The following is a 16,085-nucleotide window of genomic DNA, read 5'->3' as shown; positions in this document are numbered from 1 at the left end:
GGAAGGCAGGACATCCAGCATGGCCACCCTCCATAGGGGCTCTGGTGGGTAAGCCTGACCCAAGCAGAACCACTGGTCTGCCTGGTCAGTCACCTGGCATGATGCCCTGTGCAGATTTCACATGGCCTCTGCTGAAAAGTTCCTAGCCAGGATTTAAGAAACACAGCCAAGACATCCTGGTTTGTTTTGCATCATGACTAGCAGCTGGCTTTGCAGATGTGTACCTTATAACCACAGCTCTGCTCGGGTGGTATCCTAAAACAGACTTCACATAAACAAAATCTTCTTTTCTCTTACATACATTTTGGCTTGCAGTTTTAAGAACAATAATCTTAGGTCTAACCGCTCCTCCACTGCTTCTCTTGACTCATTAAACTCAACATCACAAAGCATTTTCCTGATCTGTCATTTTCATTTCCAGAAATAATAACCATTTTTACCTTCCTATGCTCAGTCCTTGGGCTGTCTGCCAGGGCTGGAGCCTGTGGTACAAGTTTCCCTGACAAAATCTGGATGTTGCTTCCCCACACAGCTGGAGTAGAAACTATCTGAGCAGAACTTGCAGCAGTGATGAAGCAGAATGGATAGAGCCCTGCAAGAGCAGCCGCTTTACCTTAGGTACTTACGTTGTAAACGCAGGGTTGTATTTTGCACCAAGGTAGTAAGAGTAAAGGTTGAACATTCCAATCATGAAGGCCAGGAACACCATGATGAAGATGACCATGAACTTGAAGATATCCTTCACAGTCCTCCCCAAAGAGATCTGCAGGGGGCCGAAGCTTTCGTTGGCTGGAAGAATGTAAGCAATGCGGGAGAAGCTGAGTACCACAGCTATTGCATACAGGCCTTCTGAAATGATCTGAGGATCCGAGGGAAGCCACTTGTTCCTGGCTAAAACAATACATGTACATTAGGTATTAGTAATGAAAAGTGTTAGATGGAAGTTATGATGATAAATGACCCTTTTTTGAGACTGAATCTTGGTTTTGGCCAGGAGTTAAAGGAAAAAGAAGGTTTGGAACAACTCGTCATGGAAGTTGTCAGCATACTGTACAAATAGGGGTGAGAAGAACTAGTTGTATTTTTCACATGGCAAAGATGAGAAAAGAACAAGACACTGGGATTTACCAAAGTCACCCTGCAAATAAATTGCATGGCTTTAAACAAATTTGATATGTTCTGTTTCCTAGTTGAACATCAACTGTGCTGTGCCTTTTCCATCTGAAATCCTCGAGACGAAGAATAAAAACTACAAGGCAGTGGAGTTTGGCTATAGATTTGAATATATGACACCATGTCAATATTTGGAAAGGAAGCATTAAAGAGACTGAGATCTCTATCCTTACCATTAGACAAGAAAGTTAGGATTTTTTTGATAAAGCAGATAAAAAAATCAAGTGTATCATATTAATGTTATCTTTAAATTAAGACTAATTATTACAGTCTAGTCACTCTAATATTTTTACTTTAAAAAAGCTTCTTCTTGATATTAGATATGCCTCATTTATCTAATATACCAAAAATTTGAACATTTATATTAATATAGCTTATAAGTGTCAGAGCATCAACTGAGCTTCTTGGTTAAAATGTTGTGACTCAAAGCTAAAACATGACATCTTTAAGGACACAGCAGTAAACTTAGATATTATTTGCAGTAATCTCAACCAAAGGAAAAGCAGCAGATGAAGGAATTCACAGGATCTGGTTGTGACATTCTGTTCTGGACCCTTTACCCCTTTGTATCATGAACTCACTTTAAATGGGTCAGCAGCAAACCAGAGATGAAAACCACAAATTCATCTCAGCAGCCTCTTGCTTGCCTGGGGAGGGATGGGAAGAGCTTCCCATCCCTTTCAGAGGGGACACACCAAGCAAGAGGCTGAGCCGGTGTGACCAGCTTATGGACCCACCAGTGAGCCTGTGGTTGTGCATCCTGGTGTGGGTCAGGGCACGTGATCCCCATGGATTTTGCTCAGGGTTACATCTAAAGTTTGAAGAGATATGCAATGAATCCAGTCCCCATACTGGGGTGCAAAACTCTATTAATTTGTGAATATCAAAGAAAAACCATTTCAGCCATCAAAAATAATGTTGTCAAGGCTATGCTGCTGCTTGCATTTCAAAATGTTATCATTTAGAAATGACAAATAAAGGTTTTCCTTGTGGAGGAGCAGCAGCGCATGTGTGTAATTGGTGTTTGTATTCCCATTATACAGGTGTTGGATGTAATAGACGTGCAGAACACACCACCAGTTAGAAATGCAGCTCATGATCCTATATTTGTTCACACAGCTTCATTCATCTGTAATTTAAATTATATTCTGTTCACTGCTAGTTCCTGATTATTTGTTGCTCAAGCTATTTTGTCAGGATGTGATTGACCTGAATGTAGCCTTAGTACAAGATCAGAGACTGAGTGAGCCTCAGATCTTAATTCCTTTCTGACTGTTTAGGAAGATGGCTGGAATGGGTATATTTGAGAAGAATACATTAGTTTAATTAGAAAAAAAACGTAATTAATATCACAAAAAGCAAGCTGCTTTCAGCATGCCACACATTAGCTTAAAAGAACAGGAAGCATTAGAAAGCAAAAAGCATCTTACCATAAGTAAAGTAAGCAACTTCAGGGGGAAGGGTGACATTATTGAGGTCATCATCTTGAACGTACTGATCTACGTACTGTTGTGCTTCAGTCGCTTTGAGAAAAGCCATGAACCTGGCGGTGAATGATGCCACGAAGATGGACAGCATCCCAAAGTCCAGCAGGTTCCAGAGATGTAGCACGTATTCGCGTGGCCCCTCTTCCCAGATCTCCTTGCACTCTGACCATATCATGCCTGCAGAAAGGTCAGAGCATGTTTCACCGTCAAACACAGAAGGTGTTTTTGTATTCAGACGGACCCTTTCCCTGACCTATAGTAGCTTCTAAGACTAAAGCAAATGAATCTTCAACTAAGCTGAATTTCTTGAAGATGTTTCATGTAATCTTAAAAAAAATATTAAAAACTTGAAGCTTATGTGTCCTTTTGTGCATAGGAGGTAGAAATTCCAAAATTTCACTACATGAATCAAGGATAAAGTAGATTTCTGGTGATGTCAGAGAAAGCATGGTTCAGAAATACTGAAGCCATTAGAAAATGCTACTGCTGATCTGTTTGGAAAGTATGTAGATTTCCTCCCTTGTCCTCAAAATCTCTTTGCTAAACTGTGCCACTGAAAATGGTACCACTTGCTTTACTTATGTTTTCCTCCTTCCCTAAACCAATGTGCGGGTCCATTTTGAGAACAGAAGCAGATCTCTGCAAGAGAAAATCTGACCCACGAGTAAATATAGTACGATCAGAGAAAAAGTAAGACAGTTCTGCCCTTACATTTAATAATAATGTATTTCCACACATTAAGGTCTGATTTACCACTTTGAAAACCCTGAGTTTAGTCTGAATTTAGGATCTTTCTGACAACAGACTTACAGATAAACCTAAATGCCATGCCCAGCAAATTCAAATGTTTTTACATCCATGTTCTACTGGGGAGTGCTGGAGAGGACAGGTGAATTCAACAGGCAAACTGGAGCAAAGAGCACAAGTCAGATTCACCAACTTGCTCAACTTTCAATCACAGCAGGGCTCCAGGGCCAAAATCTTGCTTCTGAATAGCTAAAATATTGGAATATTTAACCCACTGATGAATATTTCCTGCTCTACCCAGTCCTGTCTCCATAGCAGCAGCAAACTTCACAGTTAATCAAAGAGGAGCAGTGCTTGCTGATTTCCTTGTGGCCTCCTACAACCTTGTCCTTTCTGTGACTTCTCTATCCTCTTTGCTGGAAGCTCTCTTGGTGTGACATGTAAACGCATTTGCTCAGCTGCTCCAGATATTCCTGGAAGCTCATGGTATCCCAAGACGTGCAGTCAAAGGCTGGGTTATAGGGAAGGAAACAAGTCAGTGTGAATTTAGCCAGAGGCTGGAGGAATGAGGAGCTGCTGCTGCCAGTCCTTGTGCACTGGGAAGGATTTGATAGAAAAAGGAAAGCTAAGTTATCGATACCACTGGCGGCTGAGGCACCGCTGGCCTGTGACCTCCCCATCCCTGGAATCTTCTGGAAGGTCCTTGAAGCTGTACCCTGACATAGGTTCTGCCCCATTTAGATCTGACTTGAGAGGGAGCCTGAAGTCTGCTGAGTGCTCAGCACTCCCAGCTTTTCTCCTTGACTCTGGGTGCTTGGCGGAGTAAAAGCAGGAACTTCATCCCAAGCTGTCATTCACCATGAGTGAGATTTAATAATAAATTGTCTAAGGCAGAAAGTAGAAGAATTAGTTTCTCAGGAACTGTCCCAGAGAGAGGATGAAATATTAAAGAAACATTTCTAGCTAAAAAAAAAGGTATCCCAGAAGTGATAGATAGGAGACATTAGCTGTACTCCTTGTGTGTGTGTGTCATATGAAGGTACTAAAGCACTTCAAGAAATATCACATGCGTGGTAACACTGCCGACCAGAGTACTTGTTCACTGACACCCAGAAATGTCTTTTCTGGTTTAAATATTAACTGTCCTATCCAATTTTATTTCTAATCTTGGTCACTTAATATACCTAAGTCACAGATTAATGAAGTAAGGGGTGTCTAAAACTGAGTAGACTGACTAAAATTAGAATAGCTCTGTGAAAGTATCCCACTGTTGGCCTATAATTTACATCATTCTTTGTGCCAACTGTGTGGCAATAATTTTTTATCCATACATATGGAAAAATGTCTATTCAGGACAAGCAGAAAAGTCAGGGTAGTTATTTGGACAGTACTGTTGGGTAATTGTATATGCATTGTGAGGCAGTAATTCAAAGATTCTCCTTAGGTAAAAATACTGAGAAGAAAAAAAGCAGCTAAATTCAGAGGATGGGACATAAGACGAGGTGTAAGAACAGAAATAAGGGAAGAGAAATAGGCAAAGCAGATTTGCCAGGATGTGACCGCATTTCATTATGTTTCTGAGGCCCCTGACAGCTCTGAGAGTGATTGTTTTCCTGAGTTTGACACACAGAGAGAGGTGGGACATGAGCAGCTTCTACTCTCAAGCTTCTGCAGGTCTCTTGTGCCTGTTGTCTCACAGCAAGGATCATTAGAAATGTCACCCTGATGGGCATTTCTGGTTTCAGCAGAGGAAGGAGAATCAAACTACAGGCACAGCCCACCTGGAAGAAAAATGGAAGTGTGCAAGAAGTGCTGTTCACCACCTGTGCACAAAAAGGAACAGTTTGTCAGATGTTAATATCCACTGGCACAGTACATAAATCATGAGCACCTGATGCTGAAGATCTGCCTTTGAACCTTTCCTGATCCACCAAAGGCTGTTGGATTAAGAGTGAGGGTTGTGCTCAGATTGCATCTACCCAGGGCTTAACTGCTACCTCATCTGGTTTTTCAGTGGGGATTTTGCCTTTCTAAATAAAACCTCCTTGCTTCCAGTGCACACTTCTGTCCATATTGCTCATCAGGAGAATCCCAGCCTTCCCCATTTGAAGGCAAGAGGTGGGACGACCCTACTGCAGGGAGAGAGGTACCCAAGGCATACAATGAGCCAGAGATGCATGAGCCAAAATCGCCATGCCCCATGTAAAAGGGGCAAGTTTTCCTTTCAGAGCATTGCAGTATTTTTCCCTGCTGACAGATTTATCATCTGCAGCCCTTGGATGCTCATTCATAGCAAAGAGTCATTCTCCCATCTAAAATGCTAACATTTATCTGGCTGTTCATGGGGTTGTTAAATGGGCTATCAGCTCTACCTGGCTGATACAGAGATGGTCTACAGCCTTTCCAGAGGTGCAGACCAATGGAGAATAAAGCATCTGATATGGATTCTTGCAGCAGAATGAAGTGCTTGCCTGGATGAAGGTCATTACCTCTGCTTGGTTAACTCCATTACCTGCATGCATTACAAACAGTTGAGAGCAGGAGATGACAATGGCATTTTTTTGCACAATTCCAGTCTGAAATTCTCCTGCTGGTAGTTTTCTCATAAAAACATATAAAGGTGGGTCAATTTTCATATCTCCAGCAAGATTAATTGCAGAGAGTGCTATTACAGGTTGTGCTCACTCATTGCTTCACTATGCTATGCTAATGGAGCACATTATCCTCAAATAATGCTATTCTGAATATGCGTCATAATTTTATGGTTGACAGCCAGATAACTCAGACAGCCAATTTTCTCCCCCAAAAAAGAACTAAGATCAAGGACCTGTAAACTAATTTCTCAAAAATGATGTGCTATGGTTGGAACAAGTAATGTGTCATCAGCATCCATCATTACTGCCATGGTATGAAGGAGAAAGGAGAAAGAACAGAAAGAGAAGGAATGGGTTTACAAGCTGAGAATAAATAGAATAACACTTTTTGATTGTACTACGAATAGAAATGTAGGTAGCACACCTACACTGTTGAGTCTGAAGACAGCAACTGCAGGTATTGCCAAGTAGGATTAAACATAGTTATGTATATTTAGTACACGAGAGCTAGATTTATTATCCTTCAACATACACTTACCGTCTACTTACATTTACCTCTTTGGAAAAGCATGTCTTAGCAACTTTACCTGTGATATTTGTCTATAGCATTTACTTTTATGTAATTATGTTTCTACTTATGTATACATATTTATAATACTTATAAGATTTTTGCACCAAAAGGCTGAGCAGACCACCACCCTTAGTCCCGTTAGAGTCTTTAAAGTTCAGGGTCACATGTGGGGCTCAGGAAATTGCCAGCTGTCTGCAGGCCACGTGCACCAAACTTTCACCTTAGCATTGCCGAAACATTGTGCGAAACTTTATGTAGGCAGACAGGTAAAATGGCCAGAGAAGATTGTCAGTGCTGATGTAGGCAGTCATTAGAAAATCTCATTATATTCAGAAGTCTGCATAATGAATCACCTTTCTTCTCCCAGAAACGTTAAAACCTTCGCTTTAAATGGAGTGTTTTCTTCATCTCTCAGGAACTCACCAGGCAGACAGATACCTACTGCCTATAAGAAAATAATACCTGGTCTAAAATCTAATAATCTTGTCCAACTGCTTTAATATAATTTTAAAAATATATCTTACAGACTTACTCTATCCAGTCTGGCATTTATTCAGTATTTTCTAGCCTAATATCCTGTATGGGATCCTGATTATTAAAGGGACAGGGAACAAAGAAATGGTGGCCAGGAAGTCATCAGATAGAGCAGCCCTATTCTATTTTCAGGGCGGTTTAATGCCATCCGTTCTTATGGAACAGTGAAATTATTCACTGCAAGAAAAGAATCGAAATCATGGTGGTGAGTAAAAATAGATACAGAAGAGGTAGACAAAGATTCTGAAGAACTGATAAGCTCCATTTCCCATTAAATCCTTCTGAGCTTGTTGAGATTAGTGGTTCAAGGTAGCTGACCTGACAGGAATAAATTGTGCCTATAAGAAAAATAATACATCTGAATTTGCCTAAAACTCTTGTACATGTAATATACTTTTCAACTTGAAGTGTTCATCCACAGGAATCCCTACTTTATAATTGTTGGATAGCTTCATTCCTTTTAAAAGATTTGATTGCTGTGCTATTCTCTCACCAGTATAAATTCATACTATAAATTTAATAGAATCCAATTTGTAGTTATCTAGCAGTTTTCATCACTAGATCTTAGAATGCTTAAAAAAAAAGCAAATAACAATATAGTCTTTTGGCATCTGAAGAAACTGAGTTTCAGTGAATTACAATACGATCTTATGGCAAGATAATAATACAGTTCACTCATATCCCAAGGAACACACTTCTTTCTGCTTACATTAGATGGAGCAATGTCCTCTAATGAAGCTCTAAGTTTCTATGATTATATTTGCTTCTTTAAGATGCAATGATTAAACAAACAGAGGCAAACAGACAAAGTCTATAACATTCATGGAAAGTGGAAAATCAGGAAAGTGAGAATGTGCTAAGCATCATTTCATATTTTCAAAAGCAGTGACAAAGATCAAAGTCTTCTTTGATCCTGTTTTAATCAAACTACTTCCATCAACTTCTGATTTGGCTTCATGGTGGGTTTTGTTTGTGCCTCATTTGGGATTTATTGTGTTTGTTTGTTTGTTTTTTAATTTGTCTTGTAACGGCCTGTCATATTATTCCTAGTCATGTTGAATTTCCCTGGAGGACTTGTAGACAATTCATTTTTGCTTACCCAATACCCACTTCATGATCAGCAATTCTGTCCATGAGAACTGAGTTGTTTTGACTCGAAATATTTGTTTTGGATGATCCGTGATGGTCTCATTGGGAAGATTTTTTACTCCTTCAAACCGATCTGAAGCATTCACTACTAGCAGTCCAAGGAAGATCGTGAAAGAAACTGCGTGTGCCACAAACTTCATGAAAGGACTTCGAAGGGTCCGTCCCAACTGCAACAGAACATACACGAGAAGTAAGGATTTTTCCCCTCATTCATCTCCTGGATATTTTTTTCCTATAAAAGTTCGAATCATTTGCCAAGGTGAAAGGATTCAGAAATGAATTCTAGATCATGAAATAAATGGGGCTTGGATTTGTTAAAGTTGTTTTTTGCTATTTACTAGACATTATGCTTTACAGTTCAAATTATGCCCTTTGGATAATTTTCTATGCATGACAGTATCTTATATTTCTCCTTTCTAGCCACATATAATATCTAATTGTTCTGGCCATATGGTAAGTGGAAAATGAAGAGACAGGACATTTATATAAGAGACATGTTTGTGTGTGTGTATGTATTTTATGAATGTACTCATGTGTGTCAATACAAATACTGAAGATGGGCTTACTTCTCTTCCTTACACCATTATTATATATTAGAATATTTTATTAATGTTGCATTCTTGGTTCATTAACGCTGTGTAGGAAACAGGCTGTTTAAAGTTTCTTTAGTAATGCTTTTAATGTGCTCTAGTATGATAGTCTTCTCTCATAATTACTACAAAAGCTGGAGATTCACTCTCTAGAACACAAAGATTTATTTCAATACATTAAGCCAAGAATCAGAGCAGCAGGTCTCTTCATTAGAGCTAATATTTGTTCCATTCTTCTTGATATCTCTGTTTGTTAATTAGTTAAAATAACACTATTTTCCTTTTACATTTTCTGTGATTTAAGAAAACATTAGTACAGAAAGGTCTCAGAGTAGAAGTATTTTTAGGAGTGCAAGGACCAATGCCACTTGCATTGGATACAACAGACAGCAATGAAAGAGCATCTTGCTTGTGCCCTTCCTGAAACCCCGTAATTGGTATTTTGGGTTTTTTTTGCAGCATATTACTCACTGATTAACTTACCTTGATGACAAGGTATCCTCAAAATTGTCTTAATATCAACCTACTTGGTCATAAAGCTTCATAAGAATTATGAAAAGGGACTGAAAAAGGAAATCTTCTGTTTTCTTGCTTATCTCAAATAGCAGCTTTGTTCAAAGGAGCCCAGGTCTCTGGTTATTGTAGGGCAGGAAATATTTTAAAAGCAGGGGTCTTTAGGTCTAACAAAGGAGTGAATCAATCTCAACACTTGGGATGCTGGTTCACTCCTTTGCTGCAAACCTTGGTGTAGTGTTAGTTCTCAACAGCTTTTTATGGTTGGTGTTGGGTAGATTTACATTTTGTAGCAGAACTTATATTTCCAGTACAGAGCTGATGAGGCAATGGAATATGTTTGAACAATATCCCAAACAGGAATAATCTCAGATATTTTTCTCATTTGACCTAAGGGAGCTCAAAGAGCAAGAGCAAATGATAACAAAAACTATTGCCATATGGGACCTTAACAACAAAGTTTTAAGAAAGTGCATTTGCAGTCTGTACAATACTAATTTCTAACCTGAATTCACTAAAAGAGAAAAAGTACTTTTTATTGAACCATGAATTCTCTCCAAATAATTAGACCTTTTCTCTTGTCTACAGAAATTAAAAGAGATCTGAGATTAAAGTAGCACAGCCTTGGTTATCCCATGCATTACAGAACCAAATAAGTTCTGTGGGTAATTTCACTTAACTCTCTACTGATTTAACAAAAATCTGTATTTAGTCAGTGTTACATCAGTATTTTATCCTTTTGATTACTGTGGAAAACCTTCTTGAGCTGATACTTTTCATATCTTCTCAGAAAATGGATTTTTAGCTAAGAGCTACAGGAGGTGAAAGTGTTGACAAGAACATTCTGTAAAAAATTAATAAAGCCTCAGTTCCTCCAACCACCCTAATGCTTTATGAAAATAAGATATATTTTTTCATGCAACATGGTACAGTTAAACTCAACATGTGTAACTACTTGGATGTATCAATTTCTCAATTACTTTTTCAAATCAAAATATTGTGTTTCATCAAACCAGGATTACAGGGAAGTGTCTGACTGTCCCTGTTAAAACAGAAACCTTTATAGAGTGTGAACATAAAGGTTTATTCTTAAGACAATAGCTCATTGCATGACTTAGTATCTTATCTGTATTATAGGAACTTAATGAAGCATACAGACATGTCAAAAAGAAAATATATAAAATGTGATAGTGAAAGTTTCTAAATGCAGATTAATCTCAACCGTAAGAGGTAGGAACAAATGAATTTAGAAATATAAACTACTATTTTCAGTACAATGCTCATGGTAGAAAGCATGAAAAATATTGTTGTAGAAATTGTATGTAGCTTAAATAGGGAGGAAAATACCCAGAGTAAAAAGGTACAGGTGCAGCTTTAGGTGGAGCGAACCATCAAAGTTCCAGTGCTTAAATGATGCTGGCTCAGTCCCAGTGGGAGCTATGGTCCATAAATCCCCAGCATGGCTACAGGAAAGCCAGAGAACAACCCAGGCGATGAGAGTTAGGTATAAATGATCTCTGTTAGTGATGTAGCATTTGAATGTGCACTTCAGCCTCCCAGAGAAGAAAGAAATTACTTTTAGGAGTTCTGCAGACAGTCCAAACAGTCCTGCTTGCTCCTGCCATTATATTTTTGGGCAGCAGACTATGCAGTTCTTCCATTCTATCTCGTATCTTCTCTTTTGATCACTGACAAAATAATTTTGGGCACCAATATTTCATTTCAGACTCTCATCCTCCATGAGATGGATGAGTCAACAGAGATATTTCAGAACAGGATGGGCTTACACTCCATGGGTCTTATCGACAGTTTGTGCATCAAGAGGTGAATGAACGACTGACACCAAAACTGTGTTTAATAAAGATGGCTCTGTGCAACTGAATGCAAGAGAAGACTTAAGTATTCAGTTGTAAACACTAGTTATAATATTTACCAAATTTTCAATGATGGTATTTGGTATGGTACATTCTAACCCCACAGAGCTTGATTGTTAGGAAACAAAGGCTAAATGATGGAATTATTTTGAGATATGAATTACTCTATTACCCTTTGTGAAACTGGAAAATTTGACCAACACATCTTAAGAATGTGATACATAATACTATTGGCCAGAACAACTCCTATAAGCAGTATTCCACATTACAGAGATTTCCTTCATTTTTCCCACTGTCTTAGCCCAGAAATGAGTCCCCAGTTGATGCCTGGACACTCGTGTGTCTTTTAGGTAAGGCCTGATTTGATTTAAGTTAAATATCTTAGCTGATTATTACTACAGTAAAATTACTTCATTAGCCAGTTGTGTAGCATCAAGATTGTTTCTGTGACTTAAACCCAAACAAAACACTTGTAAAATTGACCAGAACAAACCTGGGCTGCTCAGAGCATCACACACAAGTCTTCTGTTAACATCACCATCCTGCTGCCTGTGTAAAACTGTCTGCAGTAACACTATGAGAGGATACATGCATCAGCCCTCAGCCCTTGAACCTAATAATGATGATTTTGGGTGAGGTACCAATTTATGGATGAAAAATGCATTCATGATTCGGTTATTTCTGTCGCAGGCCCCAATCAAAAATCAAGACTACATTGTTCTGATCAATGCAAACTCATGCATTAAAAGACAATCCCTGTCTGAAATAACTTTCCATTTGACTTTGTGATAGAAGGTTATATGTGGTTTTTCACAGTCTAAAGTGGGATGGAAAGAAAGGGACATTGAAAAATGAGAATGCCTGAAAGGTTTAGGGTATGAAATCACAGTCCATGAAAAGCCAAGTCGCCTTCCCTCCATTTTTTAAATGAAATTAAAACCAAATAATTTTCTCAATAATTTCTAATTTCTGCTTTAAAACAGATTTATTTTGATTTTTTTTTTGTCTCAGTTTTCTTCCCCTTAATTTGGGGGCTTCTCAGTTTCTCCACTTATTTCTCATCTAATTGTTTTCCCCACCTAGGGCTATATTCAAATGCAACCTCTGTAAATCTGAGAATACCCCACAAATATTGCTGTTGGCTGATGTGCCAACTCCCCATACATTCAACAGAGGTCAAGGAAATTAAACAGCTTCATAAATTCCTGCTAGGCTGAAGTCTGACATAACACAGTCAACATGGTAATTCCACACATGAATTCCCACTATGACCTAAGTAAAACCATCCACAACACAGCCCATTTTTCACATGGACTCCTCTGTGTGGAACTCCAGAGTCCTGTCCAGGATTCATAAAATCTCTGGGTTTTTGTGTTGGTGTGAACCTTGAGAAAATGAAGTTACATTCTCAATTGCTCCAAGAGAAAGTACTTTTCTCAGAGATATTTTGGAGAACATCAAGCATTAAACATGTTTTATTATCTCAGATGATCTGGAAGACTGTTTTCAAATGGTTTGTCTGATTGCACTAACATAAATATTTTCAAATTATAGTCTTTCCTTAATACCCATCCATGGATCTATAATTTCCTGGACTTGACAAATTTAGAAAGGATTCCTCACTGGCTTTTAAAGAAAGCGGGAGAAGATGCTTTCAAGACTGAATATGTTACCAGTGCCAGGGGTCATTTTTATCAAATTTAAGTACCTCTAAGAAGCCTCTTGCTGAAGATCTCTACCATGTAATGGATGATGTTGCTGGCTATTGCTGAATGTGAAATGATCTCCTCCCCTGCCACCCTTTTCTTCTGTGGCAAGAGTAGTGAAAAAGCTATTTATCACTCAGCCACACACCTATTTATTTCCACTTGATTGAGCAGACTCTTTCAGGACGGAAACCTCACCACAGATTTCATACCACAGAGAATTCAAGCATTTACCTAAGCTAATGGTTGGCTCTGGTCCTTTGACTTCTAGGTCTCGTAAAAACTCTCCTGCTCTATCTGAGGCTGTGAGACACAACACAGCCGTATTCAGGTACGTGGCCTTTTTCCAAGGTTCATAATCTTTTCCCTCAAAACTATAAAGATTGTATGATTAAGTCTAGTCTTCTCTGCAGCACTAAGCTGGGGTTTGCCAGAGTTTCAGGCACATGTGCAATAATAATGCTCCATTGACTAAAAATACAATATCAAAAAGAAGAAGGAAAAGGAAGAAAGGAGCCCTGAAGAAGGGAGAGATCTGCAACAAAATCTACCTAAATTGAATGAGAGTTTAAACATCAGAGTTAACTAAAAGGGCAACAAAGATAATTTCCTTTGGTTATTTCCCGTTTTGCTCATCCTTCTTTCTTCACCCCACTCCCATGTTGTTACTTCCAATCCATTTCCTGTTCCTATTATTTTCTTGTCACCCACTGTCTCACCCTCTTCTGCCTCCCTTCCTTTTTTACTTGTAAAGATGAATCTCAAATCATGCCTAATAACTCCGTTTGTGTATATCAAGCAACACCTCAAGCTTGCTATCCTCTGGGGCAATCTTAGAGGAAAGCATGAATCACTTCCCAACAGCATTACAGAAAAACCTGTGACTTCGTTCCAGGCCCTGGATAAAAATGACCATAAAAACCTTCATGAGTTTGTACCTTGCTGCAGGGAGCAATCCAGTAGGCTATGGCAAGGAAGGGCAGGCCAATGGAGACGCCGAAGACAGCCAAGAACTTCACAGCTATAGATTGCTGCCGTAAGCCTGAGAGGTTTTCATACCACATGGTGAGCAATTGCTGCTGGCAGTTGGGGTGAGCAACAAACTGCAAGAGAAAAAGAAATAGAAGTATCAGTAGCATTTTCTGATGAGGATGAGATTTCAGTGAATAACCTGTTGAATTTGCCAGTGAAACAAGACAGAGCTCGTCTTTGTTGTCCAATGTAGCTTATGGTGTCACAAACAGAAAACTACAACCTAGTCACCTCAAATCCCCAGGTACTGGCAGAATGTGTTCTGCTTCTCGTCTTCTCTAGAAAGAAGTTTTGTTAGACAGCAGACCATCCAGGCCAAACCCAACATCCATCAGTGGCCAGCACTGACAAAGAGCCTCTGTGGGCAAGTTACCTCCTAAGGTAAGACAATCTACACTGAGATTCAGAAAAGAAGCAGAGAGACACTTTGACATCAAGCTGAAAAAAACCCCCAAAGCTCTGATAACTTCCTAAAGACACAGGCCATTGAAATGGTAGCTCACCACAGCACTAGTATTATATCGCTCTATTCACTGCATATGGAGCCAAAGTGAACCATTCTTCATGGTTCTCCTCCTGTAAACTAGAAGAGGTCTGGCTGGTATTTTGCTACTTTGAATGCTTTATCTCAGAGTACCTTTCAAAAATGACAGCTCATTCTTTACTGATCGGACAAAAAGACAAATCTAAAAGCAGTAGGAAAAGCTCTGGTTCTCTGGTACAGAAAGTACATGTTTTGTATCCTGTAACTGAGTCTTCTGCAGTTTATTGTTCAGAAGGAAAAAAAAAGGTGAGCAGCAGACAACTGAAAAGGGCAATTTCTTAATGGTAAAATTACAGCACCACTGGATCCCACAGAAGAGATTTATAATAAAAGCTCAAACTTCTTTATTTCATATTGTTCTTCAGGGTGATTGAATTTAGCATGTGACTATCTTTAATCACAAAGGAAGATAATTAATAGGTAAAATAACTGAAAGAAAAGATGAAAAATAAATACGTTGCTAATGTAGCTGATTGCATTAGCAGAACTGAGTGTTTCATTTATTAGTTCTGTGGCTGAATAAATATTCTTAGGAGGGAAATGTAAAACCCTCCACTATTACAAAAAGCAGAACTTTCTGGAGGCGAGGGGGAGGATGGAGAAGGTGAAGAGGAGGAAAGCAGAGTGTACTGGGGGTTTTGGTGGCCTGGCAGGGTGGACATGGACCACATCTGGCAGCTGCCCCATATCCCTGCTTCAGCTTCAGCAGCTGGGGGAATTCCAGCTGTCATCTGGAGTTTTACTGGGACTGAAAAGTAGAGAAAACTCAAACTCTTCTTTCGTCTTCACTGTCTATGAAGCGATGGTCAAATTGGGAATTTAATGGACTCTTTTCTAGATGTTTGCATAATAACAAAGCCGTTACTGTGAGTTTCAATGATCAGTTTATTGCTAGGGCAGAATGAAATACAGTTGCACAGTAATTAGGATTACTGTGGAATAGTGCATTTTCTTCTTTAACAGCACATTAGCAGCTATTTAAACTGTGTTTCTTCAGATGAATTAGGCTTTGGGGACTGCATTTCTCAAAAAGGAAAAGTAGAAAATAAGACTTTACCCCTTCCACTGAATAAATCAATCACAGTGAAGAACTTTGATTAGTACTTTTAACCTCTTTTGTCTATATAGGTTTTTTTTTTTTCTTCCTGGAAATATTAACATTTTAATAATCTTTCTTTTACATTGCTTTCAAAAACGATAATCTATAAATTGTCAGTCCTAGTTATTCTGAGCATTTGAAGTTTAGGGTTAAGGTGATGACAGCAGTATTGCAAGGAGGCATTTCCTAATGCTCAGTGTTTATGTTTGTGTTAATGTTACCAGGGCTTATTATCTTTGTGGCAAAGAGAAGGATGAACTGGAAGGAAGCTAGACAGAGAATTGATTCCCTTTGTAAATTTTACTTTCAGATATGAATTCAACAGCAATTGTAGCAATTATTGGAAAGGAAAATTACACTGGTAGATATGCAGACTTCTGAGATGAAGGGCGAAAGCAACAGCCAGGCCTCCTCCTGCTCTTGTAATTGTTCACTGCATTATGGGAATTGGTTAAGACAAAGAAATTCAGTT

At 38.8% G+C, this 16,085-nt stretch overlaps 1 protein-coding gene across 2 annotated transcripts in view; it reads right to left on the bottom strand.

Moving 5' to 3' along the window:
* Positions 1 to 16,085, bottom strand: part of TRPC7 (transient receptor potential cation channel subfamily C member 7) — a gene marked incomplete at both ends in the record, with an annotated part of 66,898 nt that overhangs the window by 16,539 nt on the left and 34,274 nt on the right. For both annotated transcript variants that reach the window (XM_080353127.1, XM_080353128.1), the window contains 4 exons: positions 627 to 891; positions 2,604 to 2,837; positions 8,206 to 8,422; positions 13,877 to 14,041. In XM_080353127.1, the coding sequence (XP_080209253.1) occupies positions 627 to 891; positions 2,604 to 2,837; positions 8,206 to 8,422; positions 13,877 to 14,041 (881 nt within the window). The remainder of the gene's footprint in view (positions 1 to 626; positions 892 to 2,603; positions 2,838 to 8,205; positions 8,423 to 13,876; positions 14,042 to 16,085) is intronic.

This window comes from Nesoenas mayeri, assembly GCF_963082525.1.
Source record: "Nesoenas mayeri genome assembly, chromosome: 14".
Lineage (NCBI taxonomy): Eukaryota > Metazoa > Chordata > Aves > Columbiformes > Columbidae > Nesoenas > Nesoenas mayeri.
The sequence above is the reverse complement of the archived record's forward strand: the minus strand, read 5'-3'. Positions and strand labels throughout refer to the sequence as shown.